The sequence below is a fragment of the Epinephelus moara genome, chromosome 22 (genome assembly GCF_006386435.1).
Source record: "Epinephelus moara isolate mb chromosome 22, YSFRI_EMoa_1.0, whole genome shotgun sequence".
NCBI lineage: Eukaryota > Metazoa > Chordata > Actinopteri > Perciformes > Serranidae > Epinephelus > Epinephelus moara.
The window spans coordinates 28,154,277-28,182,061 of NC_065527.1; the positions used below are offsets into that span (position 1 = coordinate 28,154,277).

At 41.1% G+C, this 27,785-nt stretch overlaps 1 protein-coding gene across 1 annotated transcript in view; it reads left to right on the plus strand.

Moving 5' to 3' along the window:
- LOC126384253 (glutamate receptor ionotropic, NMDA 2D-like) overlaps positions 1–27,785 on the plus strand; it is a 250,941-nt gene that overhangs the window by 86,394 nt on the left and 136,762 nt on the right. The window contains exon 6 of the mRNA XM_050035214.1: positions 21,222–21,336. Coding sequence (XP_049891171.1) covers positions 21,222–21,336 — 115 coding nt within the window. The remainder of the gene's footprint in view (positions 1–21,221; positions 21,337–27,785) is intronic.

The window sequence follows — 27,785 nt, forward strand, 5'->3', positions numbered from 1 at the left end:
CCGCCAAGCTGGCCGGCCTCAGCGCAATCAGCTGATCTCTGGAGTAAACAATGCGGCCATGAAGTTGTTGCGCAATGGTGCCGGGTCCGAATGAAATAAGTAATTCCAGGGTGAGGAAAACGATGTAGCATTTTTCTCCTTATGAAAGTAACACGGCGATTATTCGACTAATGACAATTTGGTCGGATGAGAGCATAGCGACCAAATAATCGACTAATCGACCAGGAGACTACAGCCCTAATAATTTCCCCTTCAAAAACAGTCCATTGACTGATCTAACATGTTGCAACAGGTATGTTCCTCTGATATAATCAAGAGAACATGGTTAAATCAGGAAAGTCCAAGAAAGGTACAATTGATTTCTCATCATCTTGTCGACTGAGTGTAGGTATAAAGATGCCCTGTATTCACTGTTCTGGGCACAACCCCTGAGCTCTGAGCCTGAGGTTGCGCCTTCTCTATAGAGAATAAACTCTCGTGCACAAAGCTATCCAGTCTTACTTGCTGACTCCCAAGCAGATCGGCTAAAGGTTGCCACAACAGGTTGCAAACACTTCAAAGTCGCCAGAATTTTAACCATCAGGTCCAATTCAATTAAAACCCTGAGGACAGTATCTCTAAAATATTTCAGTGTGATTTATGTGTGCATGCTGTTCACAAGCTCATCCAGCTAAAGACTCCGTGGGCCCAAAAATGTGCAATCATGACTTTCATTGGCATGTATGTCCGGTTAGCAACTTTATTTGGAGGGAGTACATCCATAATCAAAGCACAAATTTGTTTTCTCAAAATAGTCCAACGCACTTCCCCCCAAATCTCCCCCCGGTGGCTTCCTATTCAAGATGCAGCAATTTAGCCTTCAGCAGATTGACAGTCCTCTCGACGGCATCTTAAAATGTCTCACGATGAATCAAGTAATGATTTATGAATATTAAAGAACCACATGTAGCCTAGTTAAATCACACACAACAGATCCAGCGCTCCCCTCGTCTCCTTCAGTGCAGAATCTATGAGTCACACAGGAGTCATGATAGCCTTTACGGCTCCGTCAGGCTGCCCGCTCCCTTTGGTGTTCGTGGTCGCAAGCCTTTTATTTGTGTTGAGTGATTCAGCCATGGGCTTCTCGCATAGTCTGTGTGTGTGTGCATGTGTGTGTGTGAGTGTGTGTCTGTGTCTGTGTCTGTGCAATAGCATAAGATACAAACATTGGTCTCCACAGTGTAAGAGCAAAGACAGCTCTGCTGGTGCGTTCAGTTCCAGAGGACGGGACTCACAGCGGCTCTGTCATAGAAAGTGATGAACTATGAATCATCTCAGTCAATAAGAGGAGGTACGAGTGAGTAAGAGAGGCCGGGAGACAGGGAGAGGAGGGAGGGCTGCTGACGAATACTGTAGTTTTTGCTGCAGAGGGCTTTTGTGTATTTATTCATTCATCCATCCATCTATTTATTTAACTCTAATGGATTGGCCTTGTTTTAAATGATGGGGCAGAGGAAAATGGGAAATTTTAAAGACATGAAAGCTCAATCGGCTGTATCTGCTGCATCAGGGAAACACAGAGAGAGAGAGACAGAGAGAGACAGAGAGAGACTAATGTGTTGTATTAACTCCCACTATACCACTAGCATTACAAAATGCCAAAGAGCATCAGGGCAACGTCAACTTAGCAAAAAATCCAACCCGATCAAGTCAAACACAAGCTTAAAGAAAGGGATCTGACCTATTGGCCAGAAATAACGAAAATACAACACAGTTGTAATTTTAAATGGCATACAGTGTGTAACAGTGGCGGCTGGTGATTATTTACCTGAGTGAGGTTACAGGCACTGAAGGCTTCTGCTTACAAATGAGTTGTCTTGGTGCCATCTGGTGAACTAAGCTTTGACTCCAGATATAGAATAGAAGTTCTTCAAATATGGCCATGTCTGGCAATAGATTTGTTATTTGTCACCAAGTTTGGCTTGATTGCTGTTGTTCAATGTGGTAGACACATACAACTGACATTTAAGTGTTTTTTCTTTTTGTTTTGTTTTTTTTTATTTCCAGTGGGTATGTTATGATGGCGTATTAGGGCCTTTGTAAGTAAAAAATATGGAGTAGGAGAGGTAGAATAATATTCCAATTAAAACATTGAATTTCTGAGATTTAAGTAATACCTTTATGAGAAAAAAAAATCAAAAATGTACAATAAAAACTGCAGTAATCTGAGAATTTAGTCAAAAATTTATGAGGAAAAAAAAATCTGAGGTTAAAGTCACAACTTTATGAAAAAAAAACAACAAAATCACACGAAGAAAGAAAATCACTTATCTAACCTAAAACACATAATGGTGTAATGGTGTAACAACGACAGTAGTAAATAGCATTATTAGAAAAAATTGGCTACAAGTATAGGTATTCATATATAAGAATAATGTTAAAATAAACATTGTATTTTAACAAATGTATTTGTTGATCATTTGTGTATTTCAGTTTGCTTGGTGTTTCACAGCGGGGATGCTGAGCTGTTCCACCTCGTTGTTTGTTTACTTGTAAATGAGGCATGACCTATTAGGACTTAATAGTAGCAAAATATTTGTTAATAAGAAGTATAAGACTTACACTAAGCTAAGTGTAATCGTAAATTAAAATCTGTCTGTGATATGCTCAATCTTAGCTCTTCCTATTCTCCTTCTCCGAGGTATTTATTTGATACTATTAATAATTCTAGGTGGGTAAAAACTAGGGTTGGGAACGATTAACCGATACGACCGGATATCCGGTTTGACAAGCGAGAGATACGGCTGCGTCTGTAGCAGCCTCCTCAATCGATACGAATCAGCCATGAATCCTTAGATGAATCGATTGTAGAGTCATGGATCGGGTATCGCGAGACTAGCAATCGGTTGACTGGCTTTAACAGTTTGCATCTCGAAAACAACGCGAGACCCGGCGGCATGCTCCGTAGCAGGCATTACTGACAACGATAATGGATGTAAACATCAGCGCCAGCTTGACCGGTGGAGCTGAGGAACAGAAGCTAATGCTGGTTGGATAAACCAGGGAGCAGCCAAGCCGCAGCAGAAACTAAAGGTGAATCCTGCCGGTTGTGGGTTGAACGCGGGGTCACAGACACAGACAGAAATACGTATTCCTGTCAAATATAGCAGCCATAGTGCTCCGCGGTGGCGACAGAGAAGCCCGGCTCCAGGTGCAATAAGTCTTCGTCGGTGTCATGACTGCCCAAAAATACCTGAACAGCCGAGCTGTGGCAGCACACAGGTATGTGACGTGTCAGAGGAGAAACGAGCCGTTCAAATTTCCACAAACCTCACCGCACTTTAGGGACTGTTCTTTACTTGTCAGGGGAGGAGGGTGGCTGGTTGATTTTGATTTTATTTATTTATTTTATTTAATCCCCCCTATGTTAATCACTTATTCATGCTGTTTTTGAAGTATGAATAAGTCAATAAGTAATTTATTCCATTGAAATATCATTGATGTATTATAGAAAAGTGATTTATCTTTTTATTAATGACAACACACAGAGTGTAGCAAACACAGAGAAATAGTCTGACATGCTGTCAGTGATAAGCTGCTAGTCATCACAGTCCATGATATCAACTAATAACAGGAGATGTCAGATTCTGCCCCTACATTGCATGTTATTATTTTATTCTGCTTTATGTTTATATTGTACAGCGTTATGATAAACTTTATTCCAGACTCAAGTCCATATAAGATACATACAAAAACACAGACAATGTGTGATTTTGTTGTTGTTTGACTTTTTATTTTATTTTTGCCAGTGCCATACAGCAACAATGCTTGGGGATGTGATCTTTTACAAATTTGAAAATACTCTAAGAATGTCACTTTTATAGAATTGGCTTCTTTATTTTATAATTAAGCAATATCACACTTGAGCTCGTGATGTTATACTCGTATCGTCATGGCTGTGATTCGGTCATAGGCACAAGGCCGCAGGCAATCACAGCCGTGATGATACGAGTATAACATCACGAGCTCGAGTGTGATATTGCTTTTATACAACAGTTCAACAGTTAAATAAGCAAGGCTGATTAAGAAATGTTGGAAAATGAGGACAAAATAGATAATTTAAGCATTTTATTTGTCTTCCGCCAACAAAAATAGTTCCCTCGGGACTCCGCTGTCACCGTTGCTATGTAACGCAGACATGGTGCGCCAGGCACTTACTCTTTATACACATTTATCTGCACGTTTCCATTAATTGTGCAGCCGGTGAAATAAGTCTCTGGTGACTGCATGGTAGACTGTCGCTTCACAGGCACAGCCGACTCTGCCTTCTGATCTGACAGTATGTTGCTTGTCTCCAAGTCATTGAGCTCCGCTGATGAAACACTGACAAACCTGGATGTGTGCTCAGATGGATTCAGCTTCTCCTCTCCCTCATCTTCCTCTGATAACCATTCATAGTTCAATTCAAAACTTATTTCAGGAAATGAATCCATATTTTTGGCTGTTTGACAGTGGATGAATTAATTAGCCTACAACGCAACTGCTGACCTAATTGACACTCACCGTCAGTTTTGATTTGATTGTTGATTGCAATCAGCTGTGAGGCGGAGTGATACATACACAGTGAAATAACCGTGATGTTGTACTCCAATATCGTCACGGTTTTACTGTCTCTCGACCAATCAGATTGCAGGGCCGGAACTAACTGTTGTATAATATATGATTAATGTCTACATCAACAAATGTTAACCATAGAATCGTATCAAATCGTAACGTTCCTACACTGTATTGAATCGTATCGAATCGTTCTGTATTAAAAATATATCGTTTTTTAATCGTATCGTAACCCGTGTATCTAGATACGTATCGAATCGTCTGTCACAGAGAGATTCCCAACCCTAGTAAAAACAAACAGGATGTAGGTAGACAGGGGTTTACAGACCCAAGTAAAAACCTAACAAATACCATCAATAAATATTTTACATAAATAAATGCATTCTTGGTCTAATTTGATATAAAGTACAGTCTATTTTGTCTCATCAGTGTACTGTAGAATAAAGTGTGAGCATAGCGGCGTCTGTTGTGTGATGCGGTTGATCCAACCTAGTCTCTTATACAGACGCCGATGACATCAGCACGCTGGCTGAATCTGTCGTCTGTGGACATTCCCATAGAAAAGTTGTAATAGAACTAGCGCTGGGTCCCAGCGGCAGTGATGTGATTGGATCCAAATCCGTGTACTTCCGTACTTCCTCGACCAATGGCTGATTAGCTTTGCCTTACACCCGCCTACACCGGAATTGCTGTTCCCTGAATTGTTGTCCGCAGTACAACAGAAAAGGAAGTGTTCAGTGCATCGCAAGAAGAGATTAAAATGGCTATGATTTCATTTGATTCAGCTATATTGCAGAGCTGCAACGTCTCTGTTACATGTAACACATGTGCCGTACCTATGGCAACGCCGTCACGTGGTCTGGATATCCCCACCCATTTCTATTACAAAACAAAAGACGAATGTCCCCAGACTCCCATTCCGAAGTACAGGAGTCACGCGAGACTAGATCCAACCTTGCGAAGTGATGCAATGTGTTTCCTTGACCAAAACACATCATTTGTCCAAGTTCTTTTTTTCTTCTTGTAAATCTGTGACTTTTATAACAGAGAATTTCTGAGCATTTGTACCACAAATATATGACCTTTTAATACCCAAGGTTTTATGTCATAATCATATCAGAATATTACCCACCTCCCCTGGGACCATTTTTTTCACCTACAGTGGCCCTAAAATGTTGTCATAAGGGGTAGACTGTGGTTGCTTACTAAGGTTTTTGCGAGCTAACTGGCACAGCTTCCCACCTCATCAAGCTAAAGAACACCATTTACTGGCTGGTAAACCACTCCTATGTGATGTTGTGTCAACCTTCTAAAAAAAAGACTTTTTTGACTTGTTGCCTGAGATCTGCTATTTGTTTGTTTGTTTTTCTGTAAATACATTTAAGTCCCTCACATTTGGATTTGCGATACAAAGGGTCCTTGATTGCGTACAGCATCTTATGTTCCCTTAATCAAATGTTGATTAGTCATATTCACGCTCAAACATATTGCTATACAAATATATAAAGACAAAGGCAATCATTCAGCCTTTGAACACCTCTTTTATTTCTCATATTTCCTGACTGGAGATATGTCGTGGCTCACAGTAAAAGTATATAGATCAGTGCTCTAAAGGAGTTGCCATCCTGTTAAATATTTATTTTATTTATTTATTTGTTTCCTGAAAATGTTATATTTAATATTATATAATTCAACTTTAATGTGCCATCAACATTCCTGCAAATAACATGGTGTCAGGTAAGAGGATAGAAAGATGAAGAGAGATGGAGAATAAATGATGACAAATCCCAGACTTCCTTTATGAAGCATAAAATGGCTCTTGATCATTCGGAGTAACTTTCCCATCTCTCTCTCGTTCTCCTTCTTTTCATCTTGTTCTCTCTAACTCCCCTTGTCTCTCGCTCCCTATCTTTCTCTCTTTTTACTTGTGAAGACGTTGTCATGGTTACGCAGAAAGCTTTCCAGTAACAGCGAGGCTGAATGTTTCCACTGATGGAAAAAAATCACACACACACACAACACACACACACACATACATTTCCCAGTCTCTCTATCTGCCTGAATCTATCTTTTTATCTGTCTGTTTCTACTGTAGCATCCAGCCTCTATACGGACAGATGAGTCTAAACACCCACAGAAGTTCAGGGTTCTGTTCCTCCGTTGACGCATTTACATCAGAGGATCATGTTTTTTGCATATTATAATGTATTTTATTAGAAATGATGAACAAAAATGGAAAATATATTTATATTTATCATCATTTTGTCCTTACCTGTTGCTTAGGGTAGATTTTTCATAGCTTTTAGGCTTTGTCAACGTTTCAGTTTGTGACAATAGATAATGGAAATGCTTTCTCCTCATAAAAGTGGTTCAGTGTTTGCAGCTTAATACATACACTTAATAAATCTGTGGATGAACGTTTGTGGAAATGCAATCAGCACTCACATGTTAATCATTAACCATGCAGGGAACTCATGGGGCTGGTAGATCTATGTTTATGTTTGTTTCTGTTCATCCAGCACATTAATGAGGCCTAATAACATGATGGTCAGCCACCAGTTTTGCCAACATGCAGGCACAGTGTTGCTGCCTCTCATCATTAGTCATCAGTACTAGAAAAAACAAATAAATGAAAAATGATTAGCTCATTTATTTTAATTTTGAAATGACCAATAAACTTACCAAACTACACAGGACTGATTGATCATTTTCACCACGTGAAATCTGTTTTTGTTTTTGTTTCTGTCATTTGAAGTGTCTGCTGTCATGACACACTCTTGCAGTTGCCAGGCTCTGTTGGCATTCAGTGTGATTGGTCAGAAAAAAAAACAATAGAGGGGAGAGCAGGCCAATGGCAGAGTGGTGCAGTAAAGTAACAGGCTTTTCACCAAGTGAGAGATTCGACTGGGTGAGAATCACTGAGGCCAGAGACTCCTGACCAACTGGCTCCATGGTCTCAACCACCATCTCAGTGTCGAACTGGAAATCCTCAACATGAGTAAATCAATGAGCAAAGTTATTTATTAATTCATATTTGTATCATCTGATTTATTCAAATGATACATGTTCTCAAAGAAGTCCCTTATAGTGACAATGCCAGTGAGAATTATCACCAACTCTGCAACTTTACGTAGCTCTTTATCATCTTTCAGCTCATAATTTTGGTATTATGATGGGTTAATCTCAACACTTTCATCTATCTTGTTTCCATCAACAGAGGGCAGCTGTTGTCAGCAAACAAGCTCTAGTAATCTGACTGTACTACACTTAATGTCCAGCACCATACTTTTCTGTGGAGTTAACACTTCATTTAACACTGCATTTAATGTTAATTCATATTCATTCATTCATTTTCCGTAATGGATTATCCTGATACAGGGTTGTTGGGGGCTGCTGGAGACTATTACAGCTGTCGTTGGGCGAGAAGCAGGGTACACCTTGGACAGGTTGTCAGACTATCACAGAGATGACACAGGCAATTTTTATAAGCTATTTTTTTTTTTTGAATATTACTATCTTACTATATAATGATGAAAACTCTGCCTGTGGGTGTGTGTCTGTTCCACGTTTTTCTCCTCACTGACTTGGTCAATCCATGTGAAATTTGGCACAGTGGTAGAGGGTCATGGGAGGATGCGAATGAAGCAATATTACATCAATTGGCCAAAGGGGGGCGCTATACAACCGATTGAAATTGCAAACTGTGAATGGGCATATCTCATGCCTCGTGTGTCGTAGAGACATGAAACTTTGCACAGAGATGCCTCTCCTCATGAGGAACAAATTTGCCTCCAAATTTGCCTCAAGAACCCATAACTTCCAGTTATATAGATTTTCCGACATTTTGAATTTTTTGAAGAACACTTTAAATCGATCTCTTCCTAGGAAGTTTGACCGATCTATATGAAACTCGATGAACATAATCTAGGGACCAAAATCTAAAGTTCCCTCTTGGCAAAAGTTGGAAAACTTACTAAAACTGAGCTTCTATAAGGCAATGAATATTGTGGAGGGCGTGGCTCATCACATAAAGGTGTATAACATCTCAAGGGTTTCACCGATAACCACACAACTTTGTAGGCATATGACCACACATAATCTGAGGAGACCCCTCCATTATTGACCCGATCAAACAAAATGGGGGCGCTAGAGAGCTAATTTCTTATCTAGGCCTAACCGCCATATCGATTTTTACTAAACTTGGTAAATATGTAGAACAGGACGCCTCAAGGTGAAAATGCTTAAAAATGGCTAAACTTTTTTTTTTTAATTTTTGGTATGACTAAGTCATGGTATGGTATGCTGTACATAATCACAGAAACTGTCAGTGTGGCATTCTGTCAGTCAGTCATTCTGTCTGTCCCACGTTTTTCTACTCACTGATGTGGTCAATCTATGTGAAACTGCACATAGGCATTGAGGATTGGCATAGGTAGAAGGTGACAAAGCTACCAATGGGTATGGACTAGTTTTATATACTTTATCAATCCCCAAGGGGAAAATTCATTCTTTTCACTCTAGTGTCATATACACAGTTACACACAGGCCATTCATGCTCACATTCAATTTAGGATTTAGGCAATTTAGAGTCACCAGTTAACCTTACCTGCGTGTCTTTGGACTGTGAGAGGAAGCCGGAAAACCCAGAGAATACCCACACTGACATGAGAGACACATGCGAACTCCACACAAGAGGGCCCCCGCTGACCAGTGGTTTGGAGTCCAGAACCCTCTTGCTGTGAGGCGACAGTGCCAACCACTAACTAACCAAGGTCTGTTTGAAACAGACCTATATGTATGAAATCAGTTTATTGATGTCAGCCGACTGTAAGTCAGAGAAAAATTACTTTAGAAGACTCAACAAAACCCCTTTTTGCTGATAGTTTTTAAAAATTCTTGCACTTTAAAATATCTGTACATGGCAACTATGCTATGCTCAAGGTTGGAGAAAGGATTGCAGCCCAGTCCCCAGAAGAAAATGTTGACATTGTGCATTTCTGCAAATCATGGATATGTAACATTTGTTTGTTTCATATTCAGCATTTCTAAAGTGACCTGGTATATGAACTGACTTTGTCATCAGGAGATGGAGAAGGTGGTGGATGGCGTGGCATCTAGGCAAGACATCTGGGAAGCTGCAGACCACTGTTTGAGACCAACAAACAACAAAACTAGTTGGTTTTTTTTACTGAGTCACCATTGTGTCTCTAGCTGCTTTTTTGCCACCAAGCTTGGGTGTTTTTAGCCACCTGCCACCGCATTTCCACTGAGGATATTGTCATGAAAGCTGGTCGTTCTTAACTGAGTACATTATCTGTCTCTCCAGCCTTGATTGTGCCACCAGAACTGTGTTACTTCAGCACAAACATGATCTTTTCTGAACCATATAAAGTGTTTTTTGTACCTAAACCTAATCACAGGTTCACATACATAACATACATACATAATAACATACAAATGTAATATATCTGTGGTTTGCAGGACCTAATGTTATTTTTCTGTGGAGTGGGTTGAGCATTGTGGTGGTTAAGTAAACTGTGGTAAAGGGATGGCAAACAATAGGCAACTAAAACACCTGATGAAGGTTAGGAAAATATAAAAATACAAACATGAATTACAGAGCAGTGACAGGTAGTGATGGCCAAATGAAGCCTTATGAAGCATTTTCTTTATTTTATAAGCCCACTAGATGGCGCTTTTTTCAACAAAAGATTGAAAATACATTGAATTGCCATTCTTTGAGCCTACCTTTTTAAACCAAGAGCGCCATCTAGTGGGCTCATAAAATAAAGAAAATGCTTCATGAGGCTTCATTTGGCCATCACTAGTGACAGGATGTGAACTTCTATCTTCTTAATGAAAGTTGGACTCACTACACGCCCGTACACCAATGCGACCCTAACCATATATTCTACTTCCTGCTTTAGCACTGACTACTGTGGATATAAATTGTTACATAAAAAGTCATCCGATATCAATTCACAGGATGAAGAGTTAAGCTCATGGTTGTCTGGAGGTTATTGCACTTTAAACTGAAAGATGTATACCAAGGCAAACTTGTTGAGACTCAACCAGACAGGCTTTTTTGCAGCAGTATGTGTCTGAGTGAGTGAGAACTGAGGGAGTCAAGCGGCCACCTCAAGATCTCCACAGACCTTGTTATCCCAGGTTTTGTGACAAGATTTTCACCAGACCTCTGTGAGCTTGAGCAGATGGAGGTCTGGGTAAACTTTATTCCTGCGAATGAAAAGGTGGATTAACTGGGGTGAGCTGAGTTTTACCCTCCATTGTATCCCTGAATCACTGCTTTCAAACCCCGGTCAGCAAGTCCATTTCTCTCTCCCTGCTTTAAATCCTCCCTATTGCCTTTTCTCTTCCTTTCTCTCTTCATCTTCACCTGTAATTCACTTGATATCTATGTTTTTTTTTCCTTCCCTTCTCTCTTCTTCTTTCTCTGTCTGTAAAGTAATATAACAGCTACTAATTCCACAGGGAACTTTTCTCCCCCTGAGTTTGATGCACGGCTGTCACGTGTCCCAGTAATGAATTCATTGATTAAATCAGGCTCTGTCTCTGCTCTGCTGTTGTGCAGGTATAATACAGACTGAGAGTAGCATCTCCCACTGAGGCATGCTCAACCTCCTGCTTCTCTCATTCTCACTGTCTCATTCTCCCTCCGTTCTCTGCCTTCACAGGGTTATACCTCCAGGTTTACAGATGGAATTCAACGTAATAATTTGTGACATTTTCTGCAGACTGATGTAAGTGAGAATTAGGTATTTGACCTTTATGCAGGTTATTAAAACATTTCAACAGATTGTGTGTGTGTGTGTGTGTGTGTGTCAATCTATCTATCTATCTATCTATCTATCTATATCCTTTTTGTCCTTATTTCTGTTTGAACAATTCACTCCGTTGAGTCTATAAAGATACGTTATAGGGTAGTAATCAGTACAGTATTATGATGCAGTACAAGGTTGTGACGATAGGCTGTGCCAGCATTGGAAGCAGGGCCCCATTTATTCCTATTAAAGTTGTTAAGTGGCGCAGTAAGATTTAAAATTACCTGGATCTTCTGCATAAAAAGTAAAGTTGGAAAATATGGAATGAAAGTTGAAATTTTTTAATATATGTAATGAAACAATGACTAGGATGAAAGTTGGAATGTACGAAATGGAAGTTGGAAAGTTTGAATATATGAAATGAAAGTTAGAACATATGTAATTAATCTTGAGTATATGGAATGACAGTCAGAATATGTAGAATGATAGTTTGAATAAATGTAATGAACTTACATTTCTGGAATGAACCTTGAATATGTGGATTGGAAGTCAGAATATATCTGAAAGTTGGAATGCATAGATTAAAATTCAGAATACATGGAATGAAAGTTAGGACACATGGAATGAACCTTGAACATTAACCTCAACAATGTTAAATGAAAGTTGGAATATACGGAATATCAGCTTGAATATATGTAATGAACCTAAAATATGTGCAATGGAAGGCGAGATATGTAGAATTAAAGTTCGACCTGGGTTCGTATCCAGGTCAGGGCAGGTAACACATATCCAGTCTGAACCCTTAGAATACCTAGAGATTGAGAAAAAAGAATAAGCTGGAATCCTGGCACCCCCGAAGCTGATTATCAAGACTAAGTGACAAAGAACCCTCTGAAAGTCTGCTAGATGATGTGAATGAGGCACTACAAACTATCCCCACTAGGACTATTAATGGGATGAATCAGATGATATACACCACAGCAACATCGATCCTAGAGATGCTTGGCTACAAGATGAACACCATGAGCCACAAAGATTACCCTCCTTGGAGAGGGAGGCTGGAGGCCAAGATCAAGGCAACATGGAAAGAGGTCAGTCAACTCTCAGAGCTACAGAAAGGTGTTGGGAAGAAAGGGATCCCCAGGACATACAACAAGCTGTCTACACCTTAGGCACTGGAGACTGCCAAGCAAAAGTTCACAGCCCTGGCCACCCACCTAAAGAGATACACAAGAGAAGTAGAAGCCAGAAGAATAAATAGGCTGTTCTCCACCGAACCATCCAAAGTGGCAAGGAGAATAGAGAATAGATCCACCCAGGGCTAAAACCAAACAATACTGGAAGAGCATATGGGAGAAGGAAGCATCACACAACGCCAATACTCAGTGGCTAGTGGATCGAAGAGCAGACCACAGCAATCTCCCAGAACAACAGCCAGTTACCATTACAATGGCAGACATCCAAGAAAGAGTATCAGGTATGAATAGCAGGACAGCACCAGGCCGTGACATGATCCACACCTACTGGCTAAAGAAAGTAACTGCACTCCATGAATGCCCAGCAGCACAAATGAACCAGCTGCTGATGGATGGGACTCATCCAGAGTGGATGACCCAGGGACTGACAGTCCTGATCATGAAGGATCCCCAGAAGGGCACGGTCCCATCCAACTACTGGCCAATAACCTGCCTCTGTACAACATGGAAGCTCCTGTCAGGCATCATAGTGATGAAAAGGCACATGGCCCAATACATGAGCAAGGCCCACAAAGGAATTGGTAGTAATACCAGATAAGCCAAGCACCAGCTACTGGTTAATAGAGCAGTCACCCAAGACTGCAAGACCAGGCAGACCAACCTGTGCACCACCTGGATAGATCACAAGAAAGCCTACGACTCAATGCCACACACATGGATACTGGAATGTCTATAACTATACAAGATCAACAGGACACTAACAGACTTCATAAAGAACTCCATGGGAATGTGGAAGATGACCTTAGAGGCCAACTCAAAGTCGATTGCCCAAGTCAACATCAAATGTGGCATATACCAAGGGGATGCACTGTCGCCACTGCTGTTCTGCATAGGCCTGAATTCCCTTAGTCAGATCATCAAGAAGATCATCAAGAAGACTGGCTATGGTTACCAATTCCTAAGTAGGGTAACAATCAGCCACCTGCTCTACATGGATGACATCAAGCTGTATGTCAAGAATGAGCGAGAAATCGATTCACTGATCCACACCACCAGGATCTACAGGAAGGACATAGGGATGTCATTCGGATTAGAAAAGTGTGATTGAATGGTATCAAAGAGAGGCAAAATGATCAGTACTAAAGGAGTTGACCTACCAGCCAGAGTGCAACATAGGAGATCTCCAGGATAGCTACAAGTACCTTGGGATCCCACAGGCTAATGGAAATCGTGAGGAGGCTGCAAGGAACTGGATATAACCAGTTACCTCTAGGGAGTAAGGCAAGTCCTGAGAAGTCAGCTGAATGGTCAGAACAAGGTCCGAGCCATCAACAATGCAGTTCCAGTCATCAGATACCCAGCTGGGATCATAAACTGGCCAAAGGAGGAGATAGAAGCCAGAGATATCAAGACAAGAAAGCTCCTCACCATGCATGGAGGGTTCCACCCCAAGTCCAGCACCCTGAGGCTATACACTAAAGAGGGAGGCAGAGGACTTGTGAGCATCTGAGCCACTATCCAGGACGAAACAACCAAAATCGAGGAGCACATCAAGACGACTGTCCCAAAGGATGAGCTGCCAAGTGAATGCCTCAGACAACAGGAACCTGATGAGAGCAAAGAAGTGGAGAAGCAAACAACATGGAGGGACATGCCCCTACATGGTGCCTCCTCAGATAGAGGAAGTGGCTGATATCAAGAAGACCTACCAGTGGCTGGAGAATGCTGGACTGACAGACAGCACGGAGGCACTAATCATCGCAGCACAAGAACAGGCCCTAAGCACAAGGGCCATAGAGGCCAGGGTCTACCACAGCAGATTAGACCCAAGGTGTAGGCTGTGCAAAGATGTCAGAGACAGTCCAGCATATAGTGGCATGGTGTAAGATGCAAGCAGGATCAGCGTACATGGAGAGGCACAACCAAGTGGCTGGGATAGTGTACAGGAACATCTGTACCCAGTATGGACTCAAAGTACCCAAATCTCAAGGGGACCCACCACCGAAGGTGGTTGAGAACAACAGGGCTAAGATCCTGTGGGACTTCAGCTTCCAGACTGACAAACAGCTGCTGGCTAACCAACCAGACATGGGGGTTGACAAACACCAGAAGAGGGCAGTGGTGGTAGATGTGGTGATACCAGTTGACAGCGACATCAGAAAGAAGGAACACGAACAAGTGGAGAAGTATCAAGTGTTGAAAGAACAGCTGGAACAGATGTGGAAGGTCAACACTGACATGGTCCCTGTGGTAGAAAGAGTACTCGGGGCAGTGACCCCCAAACTGGGAGAGTGGCTCCGGTAGATTCCAGGAACAACATCTGATGCCTCAGTCCAGAAGTGTGTAGTCCTAGGAACAGCTAAGATGCTGCGCAGGACCCTAAAACTCCCAGGCATCTGGTAGAGGACCCGAGCTTGAGGATGACACAGACACCACCCTCAGAGGATGAGAGGGTGATTTATTTTTTAGTATATCAATCTATCTATCTATCTATCTATCTATCTATCTATCTATCTATCTATCTATCTATGTGTGTGTGTGTGTGTGTGTGTGTGTGTGTGTGTGTGTGTGTGTGTGTGGTGTACCCTGAATGAGTTTATTGCCTCTGGTAGTAATTACTTATGAGCTAAAGATTATAATCTCAGAAATGTAAGAGAAACATCATGATTCTGCTGAATAGTATTAGTAAAAGTTGAGCAAGTAAATGGTTTGTAGTCAAGATCACTCCCTGTATGATTTCTGTTAAAATCTTACGAAATTTCATCTCTGAACTTTGTTTATGAGCTGGCCATCACTGGCAAAGTACGTCTGGAGAACAGTACCAGGATCAGTTCAGGAAGTGACTGAGTAATGAGGTGCTGCCTTAATAAATAAGGTGCTGAGATCACAGATTGCAGCCATAGAGTGTATTGTGCTGTAAAGCAATTCAGTTCATTTCCCCCCTAAGTCTCTCAAAATTAAAGTCATGAATTGGGGCTAATGAACCCGTTTTATTTTTTTAACAACTACACCAATGATTTAATGTGAATGTGATAATATTGGTTGTAGTTTGAATGATTTACCAAGCACTAACACTCTCTGACATTATATTCGTTGGATTTTTCCTTCATGTGCATGAAGCAGCTGTTGAATTGTGCCTGTAGCAAACCTGTTTGATGCTTCCCCTCGCAGTGAAACAGCTCATGTTTCTGTGCCATGCAGCATACTCTGCCTCTCTCATTCTCTGTATCGCACGCTCTCTCCCTGTCTGCGTCCGTCTCCCCCTTTTGTTGTATTTTTTTCCTTTCCGTATCCCTCTCTGTCTCTTATTCTGTCTCTGTACCTGGCTCTTTCTCTCTCCATCTCTCCCTCTCTCTACCACCTACTTTTTTTTGCTCTTTTGCTCCCTGCACCCCCCTCCCCCCCTGCTGTTTCTTTCCACTTCCTCGCTGCTGTCACCTCTGGTTCGCTGCTCCTCTGCACTGTACTGTACCCACCACCTGAGAGAATCAAGAGAATTTGAGATGGTAGGGTGAAAGGAGAAAGCAGAGGCGGAGACGGAGGGTGAAGTATAAGGGATGGAGGAGGTGAGAGGATTGTAGCCCACGTTCAGCTGCAGAGTGGCACTGCCCGGCCGACGGGATGGAGGCACTTCTGACTTCTGCCACTCTGAGCCTGAAGGCTGATGTTTTTCTTCCCTGTTTGCTGAGGTAAAACTAGGTGAAAGAGAAACACTCAAGTCCTCTGGGACATCCCAGATGTCAGTTAACATCAGGGGCTCGTGGGTACAGCAGCAGGTTAGAGGTCTCCTCTTGCAAAACTCCAGTCAGGGAGGCAAAACACTTTCCAGTCACGGATAAGGTAGACATGAATTCAGAGGTGTAGGCGCGAGTGCCTTTTTGCCAAAGTGCCCTCAGAGATTGCAGAGTGTGTGAAGTTACATCTGTAGCCGACGTGTTGAATGTGTTCTGGCTGGTTTTTTATTTCAGCTGCTGCATGCAAACATGATTACATGCTCATTGATATTCCGATATTACTCTGATATAATGGCTGCTGTGGTGTTTATTATTGCCTGGCTATCAAACACTTGATGGATGCTGGGTTAAAGGAGGTTGCTGAACAGCACCACAGTATGATTAGGTTGGGTAGAATTGTATATTAATGCCACCTGGAAGCGAATCAGGTTCAACTTTCCTATTGATGCTCTCTCTGTATTTTCCAGAGTGTAAGCTGCAATTTCAGCATCTATTCAGACTCTGAATTTCAGCTGGATAATATTGTTTGTCTGTAATGACAAGCAGCAGTAGCTATTCAAGTCTACCTTCATGTATTTTTCCTGAATCACTTCCACATCAACAATGCGGTGAATTATCTGCCACACATATACTCCAGGACCACATTACCATGAGGAAACCCAAGTTTCTCTCAACCAATTAGTGAACTGACCGTTTATTTTAAATTCAAAGTTCTCCTAACAGTTCCCCTTTGGGAAATGAAGCCAAAGAGACCCAACTATGCAGTAAAGACTTACAGCCAGCTGCACCTATAGGAGCTGCATCTCATTTAACTCTTTGGCTGTAAGTCCTTCTGAAGAAAAGCTTCTGCTTAATGCCTGAAATGGAAATGGAAATATTCAGAATGCTGAGGTTTAAAAAAAAAATACTAAACACCATATTTCATTTACAATAGCTGGGATAAGCTCATACTCTTATTATTAGAAAGCAGAATATGATATCTGGGATATGCATATAATATTCTGATTTCAAGCTTCTGTAAGCTGCTTTCTAATGCTCCTTTTCATTATTTCTGCTCCCTGCTGCTTTTGATACATAACTTAAAGTCAACATATGAACGGAGGGATATTTTGCACTTCGACCAAAGAAATCCTATAGTAGACCACTAAGGATTATGGGCTGGACTCACAATGGTAAATACTGCTTCAATATTCTTCAGAGTTGACACTGACTTTGTTTGACAGAAATGAGACAGTCAAATCTGGTCACTGGTATTTTAACTGTAAAGGCCTCAGGGTTTGTTAGATTATGCAGCAGCATCTGAAGGCGTTCCTACTGCAGATTTAGAGGGGACTGCATCTGCAATATGTTCTGATCCAAAGCCGTCACATATCGCCCCTATGTCAGTAGACTGTCTACATATTACACAATAGATATCCTCTTGTGTCAGATGTTGACGTTTCAGGAAGCTACAAACAATGCCAGGAAATCAACAGAAGCACATGGTTAGGTTTAGAAAAGACCATTGTGGCTCAACATTCATACAGGAAGTGAATGCCGGGATCCTGGGTGAAAGTCTGGGGTTTGTTGGACCCATCCAGCACCCCTCCTGCCCATCCTATAGGGACTTTCCAGCTTTGTGAATTACATTTTTACTGCCAGCTTTTCAAACTGTTGCCGTTTAGGGTCATATCATACTGCCATGACAGGTGCCCTATGGTTGCGTCGTGAACTGATGCCGCCCGTCCATGTATCATACTGCTGCGACAAGTGCTGTCTGGCCCACTGGCTGACCGGCTGACCAACTGATCAGCAGCGTATCATAATACCATGAGAGGTTCAGTCCAAATGCATAACAAACTGAAGCTGCCCAGCGGCGCATCATACCCCCACGAACGGTGACTTTTTGGGTCGGTGTCTGACGTCGGATCCACTGACAAAACGTTGGTATCTTACAGCTTCGACTGGCATCTGAAAACATTTGTCCTTTTTTGCAACACTTTCTATGAAGCCATTGTCTATAAAGCATTATAAACATACTTACAATACATTATAATCTGCTAATAACACTGTATAAAGTTATAAGCTCTCATAAATACTAATAATGCTTTATAACAATAATAACAAAATTTTATAATGACTTCTAAAGTCAATTATCTTAATGCTTCACAAATGCTGGTCACTCACTGACATCTGTTTTGCAAGGACCATATTGTTTTTTAATAGTTGTAATACACCATAACCATTTTAATAATGTAATTATAATTTACTCTAAGGAGGTCATTTGGTGCTATAAGTGAAATTATGACATGAAATAAATACTAATTGTTGACTAACTGTGATAGACTGTGTTACCTTCTCTAGTCTGGCGCTCCGAACCGTAGTTGGGACACACTGGTTTTCTGTAGATTATGTTTACAACTTGGCTCTTTGCTGGTAACTAGCTCCAGGAGTCCGGACCAACTCTACTTGAAGAATGAGGATGCAGAATTGACGTCTGTGCAGAAGCACATTTATTTCTCCTTTACAGCAGGAAAACATAACATAACATAACGCAGGGCCTTCTTACAGAGACTATGCTGTAACCGGAGCCTGTCTAAACACTGTAAACAGACTGCAACCATCCGTAACATCAACAGTACTATTTTCACGGTGCATTCCCGTCCGTACACTCTATACACCGCTTTACTTCCCACAACATCTACTACCTCACACCCACATGGCCACCGTCTTAAAGTGAAGGGCTGGCCGGTAACAACTGTGAATATGACAAGAAATGGTGTGAGACCGGGTTTGGCAACAGGTCAGTAGCCTATGTGCTCCATTCTATTAAAACGGTGCATTGGTTAAATGGCCCGTAACTGGGGCTTTACTGGTATAATGCAATAGCACCACCCAGTGGTGAAACCCATGTACACGTTTACACGAAAAAAAATACCCACTCTAAACGTTTAGGGATTTTTGTACACAAACTCACCCCTACTCTACACTTCCTTCTTTTTGTTATGTCCACGCTACTTTCAATTCCTCCTCACCTCGGCACACTCACCTACAACTTTGCAGTGAAAAATGGGTGTGTACAATGACGTCCCCAACACACTCTGTTAGCATCTGCTGCATGACACGCTGTTTGGAGCTATCTTGGTCTATCCATATCCAGTAAAAATGACCATAGTTTATCATTGTCACGGACATACATTTTGTTGCGGTCCCATTTCGAGATTGTTTATTGCCCAGCCCTAGTCTTATCCATCTAAAGTCATCTACAAATAAGCTAGAGACCACTACTGTTTCTATCATCCACTTCACTGTCATCTATTCATCAATATATTATGTGTTATATCTGTGAAAGGATTTTTTGTAAGCTTGTATTGCCATTTTCAAAGTATCATTGTGACTGACTGAAGATTGTAAAGTATTACTAAATTATGATAAATGGTAATGATGCAGTAACAATTGATTAGTATCTTGACAAAAACATCATCAGCAGTCATTTTAGCTTCTGAAATCTAAGGATTTGCTGTTTTTCTTTGTATTGTATACCAAATAATTGTAGCTTTTGTACAGTATAAGACAATATGAAGATGGCACATTGAGCTATGGAAAATTTAGACATTTTTCACTATTTTTAGATCATTTACAGAGCTAACGTTTAATTACTGAATCAACTTTTGATCTTTAGGAGCACTATATGCACTAAAATAATGTTCAAAGCTCAAAATTCTACTTATGTTGGAGCTTTTAACCCACGTCTCAGAGTCCTCAGTGATCAAATGAAGCTGGATGACTGAACAAAGACTGAAAGACGATACTTACCAAGATGGTTGTTTTTCAGAAGAGAAAATTAGTACTTTGAAAATATTCTGAATGAGGTATGGTCTGTACTGCTCAGTCACGGTATCGGTACTACAGGAATTACTTTTTTCAAACTGATTTCCGCTTTGCATATTTTAGTCTGTTTTGAAGTCCGATTGCAGTTGATTAAGTATTATTGAGATGTTGTTGAGGTTTTCTTTCAGCGAGCTTGCCTGTGTGTTCGAGAGTGTGCGGGCTGGTTTCATTAGGAAGCTTTGATGTGCTTTTTTCCAGATGCTTTTAAGGTAGATATTTCATTAAAAAACATCAAAGGTAAAGCTCTCTCTTTCTCTCTCCCACTATCTCTGCTTCACACTAACGCTCTTTGCTTTTGTCTTTCCTGGTATTAAAAGTATTCTTAAGTATTTGTCCTCTAATGTTTACTCTCTTTCAGGTTTTCTCCCCCGTATTTCTCCTCTATGCAAAGAGTGCAGCTGAAGACAGGGAAACATTTGGCCAATCCTGCGCTTCATGTCGTCTCTCCCTGTTTCATCTCCCCTCTGCTCTTTGTTTCTCCCCCATCACGGTCTCTACACTTCAACAGTGTTATTTGTGATTTCCTCTCATATCAACAGAACTGTGTTTTGCCTTTAGAACAGATCCCTGATGTTTGTTCCCTGCAGTGAAGGTCTTGGCTTGTCCTTCACAGCTTTGATTACTTTACTTGATTCCCTTTCTCATTTCTTATTCGAATTCCCTGTTTTCTAAAATTTTTCATAGAGGCACAAATTTCCTTATGTCTTTTGTCTGGTGTAGGTTTAGATTTTATGACAACATCCTCAATTGATTTAAACATTGAAAACACTGTAACACTGTACAGTTGATCTCCATTACAGTCATCTCACTGCTACAATGATAATGATATGCGCAGAAATGGAGGACCTGGAAACGCTGACTGATCAGAGCAGACTCAGCTTTTCTGTGGGGGTGGGGGTCTACACCTTTATGGGACATGGTGTCTTGATAACACATTGAGATAGTGGCGCACCTATTTCCTTTTCCACTTACATGGATTCCGTCTTGTAGAGCAGTGAGATCCCATCTCTTATTTCACCTCTCTGTTCTCCTGTCTCCTCTTGCAGGTACTTCACCAACATATCCATCGGTGGGCGGGACTATTCCTTCAACAGTGATGGCTACCTGTCCAACCCGCTGCTTGATGTCATTTCCTACACCAATGGAAGAGGCTGGGAGGAGGTCAGTACGCAGCTGTACAAGTCGGCACTAATTATCATAGTGCCGCAGCTAGACAAGCTAACCGCAATTTCACAGCCCATCAGACATGCTAACTCATCACTGCTCATTTTCACCTTTCTGCTCTCTCACTGTCTCTCCCCGTCTCTCTCTCTCCCCGATCTCATTAGAGCTCCCCTAAGCCTCCTCCTCCCCCTCTCCTGCTCTCCCTCTACTCTTTCGTCTTGGTTTGTCAGCCTTGTTAGTCAGCGCTAACTTGCAGTCCAATATCCTCTCCATCAGGGGCCATGCGTAGCAGTTGTACAGTAATAGCACCAAATCCAAGGTCTACCCTCACATGGCACTTTCAATTCCTCAAGACATGAGAAAAACAAGTGAACCCTTTTTGTTCTTTCCTGCTGCGTTCCATTTGCTCTTGACCTTTTACGACTCAATATGTTTAAATGAGGGGGGTCTCGAGTTTGCACTCGCAGGTAAAGGATGATAACCAAAAAAGGAGAAATCGACCTTTGAAAGAAGGAAAAACACATTGCTCTAACAGCACAGAATCAGTATGAGTCCTTGGATTTTAAAGTGTTTGTAGTTCTTCACCTTCCTGTCAAAGCTTAACTTCCTCCTTAATGTGCAGTTATATACAATACTTTGGCTTGGCTCTGTAAGAGAAGGATGAATGGATTCAGGTAAGAGTGCACTAAGTAGGACTTAAGGAATGAATAAACTTGAAGTTTCTCTAAGCAGGATTTCTGTGCAGTATATACCTGCCATAGTGACCTGATATGCAATTTGTCCAAAAGTATATGGACACCATCGTTCCTGGGCTGTTTTTCATGACTTTGGATAGTTCCATTTGAGGTCAGTTGTATTGCTACATCATATAATGATCATAACGACAATAGTTTTCTTCCAACATTGTTGCATCAGTCTGGGGAAGACCATTTCCTGTTTCATAACATTGCTCCAGTGTACAGCTTAATAAAGAAATGTATGTCCCAGTGTGTTGTGGAAGAAGTTGAATGGCTGGAACAGATCCTCTGAAGCTAACCTCTAACATAATGATGCTGACTCTGACATAATAACATTTCAGTCAGACAAGTCATGTTTTAAATGTTTATTTCAACAGCAGAACATAGATAGCGTTTGGCGTCTGACTCCAGGCTCATCGCTCCAGGCAGATATGTTTAAATGAGATATTGGGGAGTGATGATTAAATATCCCCACCCCCTAGCCGGAGCCTGCAGGTGGATGCTGGGGTGGAGGTGGGGCTGAGACAATAGACAATGCAAAGGGAGAGCTAGGAAGATTTTGCAGCTTAAATAGACCACCACATTAGGACATGTGTATGAATCAGTGCAGCTTGAGCTGACTGCCTGAACTAGGTCACAGGCATCACTCTATATTGTAACTATGCAACCTAGTAACTAGAATAAATGTTGGCATTGTACATTTTTGCAAACCATGGATACTTTACATTTGTACATTATTTTGTAGCACGTACATTGACACTTTAAGTTTCAGCAATACTGCGGTTAACTTGTGGTCAGGTTAAGGCACAAAAAACACTTAGTTATGATTAAGACAGATCATGTTTGGTCTCAAAATACCAGCCTGTTTCCATTCCAAAGTCATCAAATGCCAATGCACGGCAGTGGGCGGCATCTGTTTGTAACGTGGCCAGACACAACCTTTCACGGTATTATGTTATGCTGCTGGTTGGCCGTACGGGACCTGACGTGGCAGTATAATATGTGCACAGGCAACGTCAGTTCATACCACAGCTGAACCTCACCTGTCACCTGAAAGGCTGCTGGTGACAATGTATTATAAGGAGCTGGAAGGTCTCTGTAAGGCAGGTGGGAGGGGTGGTGGATGGGTCCAGTAAACCCTGGACTTTCACCCAGGAGCCTGGTGTTCACTTCCCTTATGAATGTAGAGCCAAACCATAATGTTTTTCTTCTAAATCTACCCGACATGCTTTTGTTGCCTAAACATAACCACACGTCTCTGCATTGGTTACGGCATCCCGGAACGTCAACAGCAGACACAAGAGGATACCTAGTGCATTATGTAAGGGATAATGTATAATGAGAATGAGTGAATACTGGGAAAACAACTCCCTTCAGGGAGTTATTTTCCCAGTATTCACCGGCTCATTATACATTATCCCGCTTATTACACGGCTAATTATCAGTTAAATAAATAATGTTGTATGCCTCCGCGAAGTGCATTAAAACCAACCGGATTCGACGACTTTTGGTGAAAGTTTTGTACTCATCCAGGCTTAGTGGACTGAACTGAGGCATAAAACTCGCGTAAAATGTCATTAAGCATGACTGCCGAGTGTGTATTCAAATCCATGTTCTTTTGTTTTTGGCAGAGAAAGTCCGTCAGTATAGTAGTAGTAGTACAGTACAGTATAGTACAGTAGCCCATTTTGTTGTCTTTTTTGTATTTATCTCATCTTTCTCCTCCTCTATCACTTGAAGCTCTTCAGATGTCAGTTCCTTGTGCCGTTTTTCACTTGATTTTTTTCTTTCCTTCTCCATTTCTTTCTCTTCAGCGGCACCCCATTCCTCAAAATCCTTGTAGCTACTCTCCAGATAAGTTAAAAGAAATGTTAAAATCAGCCATTTCTGTTTGTTTTTTGCCTCGTAAGTTGTTTGACAGCTGCAGTATTGCAGCGCAGCGTCCCTAGCAACGCTGGGCTACATAGCAACTGTGTAATGACCGTTGCTACTAGCAACGGTCATTACACAGTAATATCAGACCGCTGAATGCCGCGACTGACCAATCAGAATACAGCATTTAATAGAGCCGTGTAATAAATGTAGATATAAAAGTCCACTGACAGAGTAGCAATATGTGATGATTTCAGATTAGAACATGTTGAAAATGCACAATTTTGATGGCTCAGTTGCTGATGGAAACAGCAATTTTACTCTAGACACAAATGCTTTTTCGTGACATTATACCAGCAGGGAACGTAGCAAGTCTCTGTAGTAAACAATTGCTTTTTGGGGCACTATTCCTATTGAAAACACGTGGATGGGTTGATAAAAGAACACCCATGTCTGTTGGTTGAAAAGGTGCTGGAAACATAGTGACAGGGCATTAAAAAACACCCAGGTTTAATGGCCAAAGAGCAGGCCAAAATGCAGCAATGACTCGCCAAAAAACAATTAGTTTTGTTGTTAATTGGTCTCAAACAGTGGTCTGCAGCTTGGCAGACATCTCACCGTGAGCCGCTATCCACCCTCCAGCTTTAAATGACATACTTAGCTCATATACTATGTCACTTTAGAAACAATATTGTATGTATGAAACTTACAGATGTAACATATCCATGGTTTGCAGAAACATACATTTCCACAGTTTTCTTTTGGTGACTGTCTTCAGTTACAGCAAACATTTTCTATCAGCCTTATTACATGATCTCATCTGTTGCACTTTCTTAAATTGTATTATGTGAACAGTCAACAAGTGAGTTACTGTGGACATTTGAGGGAGTATTGTCATAGCAACATTAAATGGTATCCTTTGCTCAACCCTTTTGATGTCAAAACAGTCAATTCTAGAATCTCATTTTGCCAGCAGTATCTGTCCTTCTCCATGTCACATGGTGAATTTGTGATTTGAACTGGCCTCTAAATCCCCTTTTTCAGTTGTCAAGATTTTTGATAAAACACATTAACTTGACAATCCTGCATAATGGCTTTCCCTTTGGACTTTCAAACAAATGTCTGACTCACTGGGAAATTTGCGATCTAAAAAAACCTTGGACTGAATGGTGGTGTTTGAGCAAGGGTTTGCTGAATGTTATACATTGTCTATGCTATGATCTCAAATTGACCCCAGTCTTGTTTTGCAGAAGATAACAAGTCCTAGAGCAAGATTCAGATCGGGGGAATATTAAAGTTACTGACAATACTTAAAATCTCAAAACCTGACAAATAGGCAGCACTCATGAAAAAATAAAAGTGCTGCCTCTTATCATTTGATTGCTGAACAGGGGGCATTTATTTTTGGAGAATGTCAGCTATTTTATTCATGTTTTTTAAGTCTTCCTCACTCTGTCTTCCTTCAGTGTTTGAGTTCAGCACATCCAGCCTGTATTTCTTCTGGCAGTAGTTAACCTGACAGAGGAGCAGAACATTACAGTAGTGCCTGCTGCAAGAAGCACTACTCCATCTGTGGGAATCGTACTGTTTTCTGCCCTTTCCCAATGTAGCTTGCCATTACTATATTGAATTTTTACTGAATGAAGGCTTAGATACTGACGGAGGAGACAGGTTACTGTCTTGTACTCCACGGGTTTGGAAGAGATAGAGAAATAAAAACTGGCTACAGCTGGCGGAGAAACTGACAGATAAGGGTTCAGTTTGCACTGCTGCTCTCAAAAGACGACTCCTGTGCTGCTCTTTCATATCAGATTGTCAGGTGAGTCGAGGAGGAAATCATCTGGATGGCCATGTCAAGTTTAAAACACAAACCCCCCTCTTAGGATTTTACAATATTTAGTCATTTTACAGTTGTTATGATCCCTGTCTAGAAAGCACTGGAGCTAAAGTACGCTTGTGATGTGGTTCTTAGAACGCTCAAGGACAAGGACAAAAGATAGGCACACTTTAGCTGCTATAATCAATATTTTTATATTAACAATGGATGAAATGACTTTGTAATGTTGAAAGGAGTTGCCTATAGTGAGAAACATACTGAGAATTATCACTCAACTCTGCAGTTCCACTCTGCTCTATTGATCGTATTAGCCATTTGGCATCCTCTTGGGCTGAAAAATTAAGCCAATGCCTAGGTGCCAAAAACTGCAGTTCCTCTAATAACCACTTGAGGCTGGCACCAAAAGTGAGTTAACCCCATAAACCCCCACTTTAGAATGCCCAAATGTACAGCGGAAATAAACATGTTTACAGCCTGGCACAATTTTTTTTTTCTTTATAGCTAATTTTCCTGTTCATAACAACTGCACTGGGGGTGAATTGAATATAACTCACCTGTTTACATTTAATAAAAGCTCAAATTTTTGCATAATAAAGGACTTGTTCACTTTGAGTGACAGGTGGGTGCTGTCTCTTGACTAGTCGGTACCATGGCACAACGCTGGTTAGACGATGAAACCATGGTGTAACCCCAGATTTACAGAGTAAAGGCGTAGCTGTCACTATTTCAGCATGTTTACAGTTCATATAAGTTAATTGTAACATTTAAGTCACCTACAAAAGTCTGATTTACCATTTAGTTATACTAAAAGACCCACCAAGAAGTTGCATAAGCCTTTTCAGTTTTTGCAGTATGAACATTTTGTTTTGATTGTTTTAAGCCTGATTATTGCATAGCAAAACTTATCATTATCATTTGCATGACTGCAACCATAGCTGTAAATGCACAATGTGAACTAAGCTAGCAGCCATCATCTAAATATTGTCACTTTTGGCTCCAATAATTTAAGATGACCACAACCAAAATGGCAGACCTGAGGCTTCAAAACAGGAGACCACAAACCAATGGGTGCACTGCAACTTTTATTTTCTCCAAGTGAGGAAATTGGATATTAACTTTTAGCATACTCTAATTGAAATTCGTATACATTTTAGATCCAATCATCACTTAAGTGTATGCCATACAAAAGAGACAGTAAAAACACATGCAAAGGTCAAATTTGTCATATTAATGTATGTTGTCTGATTGGGAACTGCCCATTGGTTCGACAGCCCATTGGTTCGACATCCCATTGTTCCGACCATATTAAACTCATTGTTCCGAAGTCCATTCCGAAATCATTATGATGCCCTGTGGTTAAGGTCTGGTTAGGTTTAGGCACAAAAACCACTTGGTTAGGGTCAGGAAAAGATCATGGTATGGGTTAAAATGAAAAAGAAAGTGACAAACAAAAAGCCGTGAGCCTGCTCCGCCTCAAGCCGGTCGCGGCACACCATACGCCCGCCGCGGGCCATTCAGCACCGCGGACAGTCGGACTAATGGGATGTTGAACCAATGGGCTGTCGAACCAATGACATGGACCCGTCTGATTCACAACTTCAGCTGATGCAGTAAGTAACATGCAAGACAACATTTCACCTTAAATGTTTACTGTAGCTGCTGGAAGCTCTCTAGTGGCACAGGTGAAGTTTTTATTTTTATTTTTTTGTCAATCTAGAGCTAGCTGTTAACTAGTCAAGATGAAAAGGCAGCAAAACACCTTGTCATTTTACGTGTGTATGTAAACTTGTGATCATAGGAACAGTGGTTACCTAACCTTTGAGATGAGCTGCAACTTAGAATAGAATAGAATAGAAAGACCTTTATTGTCATCATTCAACATGTGTATAATGAAATTAAAACAGCTGCCTCTGATGGTGCAAGGAAGAATAAAAGTACAAGTAAACTGTATAAAACAATCTACACTAAAAACAATACTGTAAAACAAACAATAAATAATA